General features: G+C 43.0%; 1 protein-coding gene across 10 annotated transcripts in view; it reads left to right on the top strand.

Moving 5' to 3' along the window:
- The window catches only part of PPP6R3 (protein phosphatase 6 regulatory subunit 3), a 128,057-nt gene that overhangs the window by 63,842 nt on the left and 56,803 nt on the right, over positions 1–7,412 (top strand). For all 10 annotated transcript variants that reach the window (XM_024748902.1, XM_024748903.1, XM_024748910.1 and 7 more), the window contains 2 exons: positions 739–804; positions 2,976–3,088. In XM_024748902.1, coding sequence (XP_024604670.1) covers positions 739–804; positions 2,976–3,088 — 179 coding nt within the window. The remainder of the gene's footprint in view (positions 1–738; positions 805–2,975; positions 3,089–7,412) is intronic.

Here is a 7,412-nt window from a genome sequence, read left to right as displayed (position 1 = left end):
AGCCCCGCCGCCATCTCTGTTAACCTTTGGGATTTTGTGTGTGTGCACGCCCGTTCCAGGTAGTGAGTGCCTTATTACGGTGTTCCTGTTCCTTGTGGAACTAATATTACGCCGGCTGATTTTTCATTTATTCTCATCCCCTTCATATTTTCATTCATGGCAGTATTTCATATATGGTGGAAGAAGAGAGTGTCCTAATCATGGTGATAGCTTGCTAGCATGTGGCAGGGCAGACAAACTCTGTTTCTGTGGTGCCCGCCAGCCCCCACGTTTCCTGCGGTTGTTTTGGTTTTAGAAGGTAAAAGTTCATCATGTGTTTTAAGCCAGAGGCTTGCTACTAAATATTGCTTTTCTCAGCCTTTTTGAAGCTCTCTTAAAGTGAATGCTCTCTTACAGAAAATGTATAAGTTCCATTCCCCCCCGCCTTCATGTCCAAAGTACAGACCGTTTTAGTACCCAGTGTCTGAGAATTAACATCACTAAGAAACTGATGTATAGAATTTTTGGATGTGGGTATTGTGACTTGGGGAGTAGTTGGTACTGTAGCTACTGTTAAAATAATATATTCACTGGCATTTTCCTTGGGGGACTTTTAATTTCCTGTAGTGTTCAAAGTCCAGAGAAAACCTGTAACATTCTACTTAAAATGTGATGGATATTTCCAAGTATGTTTATCTTCATTGGGGCTTGAACAAGAGCCACTCATTGCTATGATTACTTCTACAATGTGTTTTACAGTGGTTAAATGAGGAGAAAATTATCCAGAGGCTTGTGGAAATAGTTCATCCATCGCAAGAAGAAGATGTAAGTTCTCTTGGGTGACTATAAACTTGATTTAAAAAAAAAAAGTGAACCATGTTTATTTGGGCACAGAGCATAATGGTACTAGGTGTGAAGGTAGAGGGTAGGTAACAGCGATCACCTGGCATTCTTCAAGTTGACAGGTTTCTAAACGCCAAAGGCTTTTTAAAATATTGCATTTTGCCGATACTCAGAAAATTTCCCGGAATGTGAAACAGTGAGCCTTGGGTCTAGCTCCTTCTCCTTTTTAGAGCTGAGACTTCGTGCTGCATCTGCTTGCCTTTATTACAAACCTCCTCCACACTTTGTTTTTCTTTTATACCCATCGTTAGCCCAAATGATGTGGCCACGTCTGTGTGCATTTGTTTTTTCCATTCTGGCTAAAGCTTTCCAGGCAGCGCAGCAGGATCCTGGTCACCATTGAATCCTTAAGAGGGATGAGCTCTTGGTGGTTCTACTTCCTGGCTCAGGCTTTTGTGCCGACAGGTTTGGCCTTTGTCCTGGGTGCTAAAGATGGACTTGGCAGTAGAACTGAAGCTGCTTTGGAGTTTGCACGTTGAGCTCCATGCTGAGGGGATGCTTGGGGGCGGGGTGGGGTCTCCAGGACTAGCGGGTATGCTGCTGTAGAGGAGGCTGTCCCCCTACTTCTCTGCTGCTGCCCTTGTTGCTGCCTTCCGTAGTGGACTGACTCTTGTGGAGCTGCCAGCATTTGGCCATTTCTGCCTATGGAAATGACAGTTCCACGTGGTTCAAGGTAGTATCTACAAAGGAGTTGTTTCAAACAACATGCAGGGTATGTCATGGGGCATGGGCAGCCTCCTTGGATGCCTCTAGCTTGGACTAACCGGAGAGTGAGCGCCATAGAGGAGACAGTGCAGAGGAAGGAGCCTGTGGCCGGAGCGTGTTCTCCCCACCAAGACAGATTTCCTGTGGAGGTAGATGTAGCCCCTTCTATTGCAGTCCATTAAAAAACTTTTGGTACCTGGAGTTTATCTAAAGCAGGCTCCCCATCCCACCGCCCCCTTCAAAAAAGAAAAGAGCTAACCATTAAAGGGGCTGTTGATTCCCACCCTCCCCTGAGACAGTACATCATGTGCTCCCTGCAGTATCGTTACTGCTGACTCTCAGGAAGGACACTCCAGTGTGTGCACGTATTGGGTGCTAGAGCTTCGACGGCGCCCTCGGCCTGGTTGGGGTGATGAGCCCTCCTGCTGTGGCTGGGGGAGTTGGATGGTTCCAAGAGCACATTTCCCATGTGCTGGAAATGTGGCCGGTGCAGGCCGAGGAGAGTGAGGACAGGAGCGTGGCCTGCCCTATTCCTGGGGTAGGGAGGACACATCCACAGACGAGGCTTGCTCATCACTAGGTTCCTGCTCAACAGGTACTGTCCCTGTCTGAAGGGTCCAGGAGAAGTTGACAGAGGAGAAGCCCAACTCTGCAGCAACTTTTTTTTGCAAAGGACAAAGCGTTTGGGGCATCAGCACCTTCTCTAACTGACTTGCAAGAGAAGTTAATTTTGTCTTTTGGACAGTCCTGTTGATACTTCCGTTTTGTATTAAGTGATGAATTGCATATATTTATTGAGGAAATGTTAGACTCCTGATTGCAAACAGTGGATTTTGATATCCTGGTGTGTGTTGTCATCTGTGCTGGAACCTGCTGGTCTCACTGGGCAGGTGATGCTCAGTGCCACATGCCACGGAGCATAGGCGTTTGGTGCTGAGATTTCAGAACTTTCCTGTAGAATAGCACACTGTGCACTGAAAGAAGTAATATTTCTTATCCATTAGTATATTCCAGAAAGCGGCGTGTATTTTTTTAAGCCAAAGAATTGTGTTCATCTTTCTTTGCTGCTAAAAGGATATAAATTTGGGGGGTTATATTTTTCTTCAAGTATTTAATTAAAGAAATTTTTCCTTGTCAGAACTTTAATTACATTTCCCTACACAAAGTAACATGTATTTTGTTTGTGGTGTTGTTAAGTAAAGCCTGGAAGGGTAAAATACTCATGCTTGACATATGTTATTTCTTTGGACCCTGGCTTTTTATTCACTGTAGCTTATGGCCAGTGTTAATTTGTGTTACTTCTTAAGCAGTTTCTTCACTAACTTTATTTTATTATAAATTTGACTTCTGATGTGTCTTATAGTTAAAATTGTACCTCTTTCCTTTAGCGGCATTCAAATGCATCACAGTCACTTTGTGAAATTGTCCGCCTGAGCAGAGACCAGATGTTACAAATTCAGAACAGTACGGAACCAGACCCCCTGCTTGCCACTCTAGAAAAGTATGTTTGAAACTCTCTTCTTGTTCTTTCTTCGTATTGATGCTATTTGATGTGCTTCCAGTGTAAGTACTTGGTAAGTGTTTCTTACGTGGGAATCGTGTCCCTGGAAAATAACCTGTGGGTGGCTGAGAAGGCAGGAAAACCTGCTTATCTGCTCTCAGCCAGTCGTGATGCCCATTGGAGACTTACAGGGTAAGAATGTAAATAAATGACATTTATACGTAGACTTTGAACTTTTCAATAACTGTAAACTAAATTCTATAAAACTATCATGGATGGGGCAGTGACATCGTAACTGCTGTCACTGCCTCCATGGTCTTTGGGGAAGATAGGTATATGAAGTAATTTGACCCATCTTAGTCAGTGATTTTTTTTTTTTTAATTTTTTGGCCATGCCGCGTGGCTTGCGGGATCTTAGTTCCCCGACCAGAGATTAAACCCGCACCATCAGCAGTGAAAGGGCCAAGTCCTAGCCGCTGGACCACCAGGGAATTCCCAGTCAGTGATTTTTAATCAGAAGTTCTTCTTAGGATCCACTATACCTTGGCAGCTGACTCGGGTAACCTGACCAGACCTGATTCGAAGGGTTATACATCTTGTCTGTTTTGTTTCTTTATATTGCTTCTGCCCTTATTTTTAGATAATTCCTAATGAACAGACATCTCATGTGTTTCAGGTGGAAGACAGCTTGGGGGTGGTGTAGTATTTTGAAATCTGCGAATGGCCAACCTACCATACTGGTATTTGTAGATTCATACATTTTCAGGAAGAGTATTTACCATCAAGTATGGGCATACATTTGCCTGCATCCCTACAACTGAACGTTATTTTAGTAAAAAAATAAGGCATTTCCCCACTTTGGATGAGTAACTGGAAAGAGTGCCTACAGTTAGCGTTGTTATGTACGAATGGCAGTCTCGCATCAGTTTACTGCTACTGTTGTTCTTCTTAATGACTTTGTTGGAATCTTTTAGTCCTCCTGTACATTGAGACTCGTTTGCATCTTTTGGCCGGGAAGACCCTTTTATTAAACTAAGACATTTGTGTGTATTGTTTACTTGGCAAGTGTGAGGCAAACAAGGAACAAATTAGAGACAAGGTATCTTGTTTTAAACTCTGTATTCTGAGAAATAAAGTTGTATTTTCCCAGTGTGCATTGTAGAATAGGAAGGAATTGACGAGTTCTCTCAAGTAGCAAGACAAGAGATTATCAGCTTCTGAGTAAAATGTCATCTTACCTGCCCCATTTCAGTTATTCTTGGGCATTATGGCATATGTACTCCTTTTATAATATACAATACCAATAATTGTAGTAGAAACAGGTTGAACCATGTAAAAATTAACTTACTCAAGGTTAAAAAATGTTGACTGACAGTAATTTCATATGGTTCATGACTGCACTGTCCACTAGAAATATAATAAAAGTCACATGTAATTTAAAAATTTATAGTAGCCATATTAAAGTAAAAAAATAGCTGAAATTAATTTTTATGTTTTATTTAATAGGTACAAAATAATACTTCAACATATGTTCATTTAAAAATTATTAATGAGTGAGTCTACATTCTTTACTTTGTGCAAAGTTTTGGAAATCCAGTGTGTATTTTACACTTAGGGCAGGCCAATTCAGACTAGTTACCTTTTGAGCGTTCTGTGGCCACAGGTGGTGCTTGGCTCCCTTCCTGGACTGCAGGTTCACCCCGAGTGTCAGGCTGGTCAGTAGTAATCACTGAGTTCTTCTGTGCCAGCCCTCTCTTCACTCAACTCTATTTGGGCTAAACGTGGGATCTAGCTGTTGGAGCCTCTGTATGCACTAGCTAATATATTTCACACTGTGTTTTTAGTCCTGGATCAGGCAACTGTACTTTGATGCAGATAGGTACATAATCAACATCATTAAATGTTAGTCAGAGTAAACTTCTTCAACTACATGGTCCTAAAGAGTCAGGGGCTCCATGGTGTCACTGAGTTAAACCTTCACTGCACTGAGCATCGGGGAGACTTAACTCTGTAACAGTGCTTCCCACACTCTTCTTGAGGATGAGAACCAACCCTTTTTAATATCAGATGGGTTCCCACATTGTAGTCGTTCTCTTTAGTATCTGTTGATTGAGGAAGTACACAGTGACCAAAGGCTCCTGTGAGCTTAGTAAGCTTTTATTAATTTTAACAGTATCTGTGTATACTTTATATATTGTTATATATCTGTATGTATTTGATTATCACCTAATAATATATAGCAGTGTTGTGTTATAAGCCAGTCTACTCGGTATACAGGCTAACCCCCACATAAACACCGTATGTGTAACTGGAAGTGTAGGTTAGCACTGCAGGAAAAATTGGAAATGAGCTAAGGTTAAAGAGAATGGTCATGGTGGGTAGGGATACCAAAAGGTCTCTAAGAAAGTGGACCGAGGTGTTAGGTAGTGAGTGTTAGCTTGGGAAACAATCTGAGCTTAAATTGAATGTATTTAATTTAGTAGCTCTGTTGTGGGAAAATCTGAAGTTCCAGAATTCCTTTAAAACTAGTTGTGTTAGGGAGGGTTGGACCAGGCAGCTCCTAATTCTTGATACTAATGAGCTGACAGTGGGTCGGCCTCTGGGCCGGGTTGAGCCCAGTTATTTTTATAGATGCGAGTCTTCAGCTGCCCACACAAAAACAAAACAAAACAGAAGTGCGCCATCGTCTCAAAGGCCTGGGTGAAGAACCTGGCTGGCCTCGTGCGTAACACAGCTCACATAATGAACTTTATTGGTGTTTGTCCAAGAACTCCATTTTTTTTTTTTTTTGAGGTACGCGGGCCTCTCTCTGTTGTGGCCTCTCCCGTGGCGGAGCACAGGCTCCGGACGCGCAGGCTCAGCGGCCATGGCTCACGGGCCCATCCTCTCCGCGGCATGTGGGATCTTCCCGGACCGGGGCACGAACCCGCGTCCCCTGCATCGGCAGGCGGACTCTCAACCACTGCGCCACCAGGGAAGCCCAAGAACTCCATTTTTTAAAAAGTGGAAGTGAATATGTCTTCTCACTTGTAAATAAATGCCTTATTATTTAAAGAATATGAAGGCATTCTTTTTATCCTGTTTAATAAGCTCAGTTCTTCAGTTTATGATTTCTTCTGTATTTGGTGATATTTGTATGTTTAGCTAAGACTCAGAATGTGGCTCAGCTTCTGTGTTGCATCTTGACGGTCACATTTTTGCTGGTTATTGTCTCCTTTTTGTCCATTAGTAGAGCGCTCTCCATGGGTATGGTAGACTTCCAATTTGATGCAGCCATGAAAGAGTGAGAACCTCTTTGTTAGCCACTCCCTTCAGGCGTCAGGGTTTACGAAAGGTGATATTGCTCTCTGGAAAGTTAGACACTACAGCTGAATGAGAAGGTGGACGTCTACAGTTGGATGCCCTGTCGGTACCCCTCTACCTGGGGTGAGGCTGCTATTTGAAGAATATATGTATTTACAAAAAAGCAGTCTGTTTTCCAGAGCTCAGTTCCAAGTTTAATAGTTATTCTGTAGACTGCTGTGTGTTTAGTGACTTTTACAGTACTGTTTTGGGTAGAGATCTCACAAGCAATTCTAGTGCTGGTCTGAGAGTACTTGAAAGCTACTTCCTCCAAGGGGATCCTCTGAAGTTATGTTAGATACCAGTTTTATTTGCTTCCCCCAAACAGGAAGAGATTCTCTCCTACTTGCTGCCCTAACCTGGTAAAGGAACTGGTGTTAGTAGCCAGTGAGCACAGCTGTACCTTGGGGTGACTGGTGTGTCTGCCAGGTGGGCACCAGGGACAACCAGCTGTCCCTCTCATTGCTAAGGTGATTCCATTTCTTAATCCCCATGGGTTCTAAAAATTACTGAGATCCTAAGAAACTAACAGGTTACCCTTGTATTCTACATTAATTGTGACCTTGTATACACGTGTGGGGGGTGTCATGGGAAGAGCCTGTGGAGAATACTTTTGGGGCAGGAGTTCAGCCACACCCATCTCACTGCTACCACATTATTTTGGTTTTTACCAAGTTTTAGTTGTGGAGTACCGTGCAGCAAGTGACGTTATCGCGTATCTGTTTTAGATGTTTGTTAATTATACATGAATGCCTTTGTGGGAAAATATTTATGGTTTCTTTCGTAAAAAGTCCCCTCCTTCTGTGGGGCTGAAGGGTTCTGAGTCTTTTTACCGCCCGTCCCCACCATCTGAGTAGGAGGTGACTTCCAGTCGTGAGGTGTTTGTTGGCTTTCAACAAGATTGGCAAAGGCACGCAGGGCCCAGGTGACTTTGCTGAGGGGAGGGGATGGGAATATATATATGTGTGTATATATATATATA

This window comes from Neophocaena asiaeorientalis, unplaced genomic scaffold (assembly GCF_003031525.2).
Source record: "Neophocaena asiaeorientalis asiaeorientalis breed wild unplaced genomic scaffold, Neophocaena_asiaeorientalis_V1.1 scaffold43, whole genome shotgun sequence".
NCBI classification, from domain to species: Eukaryota; Metazoa; Chordata; class Mammalia; order Artiodactyla; family Phocoenidae; genus Neophocaena; species Neophocaena asiaeorientalis.
Note: the sequence above shows the minus strand (reverse complement) of the source record. Positions and strands in the feature narration are given on the sequence as shown.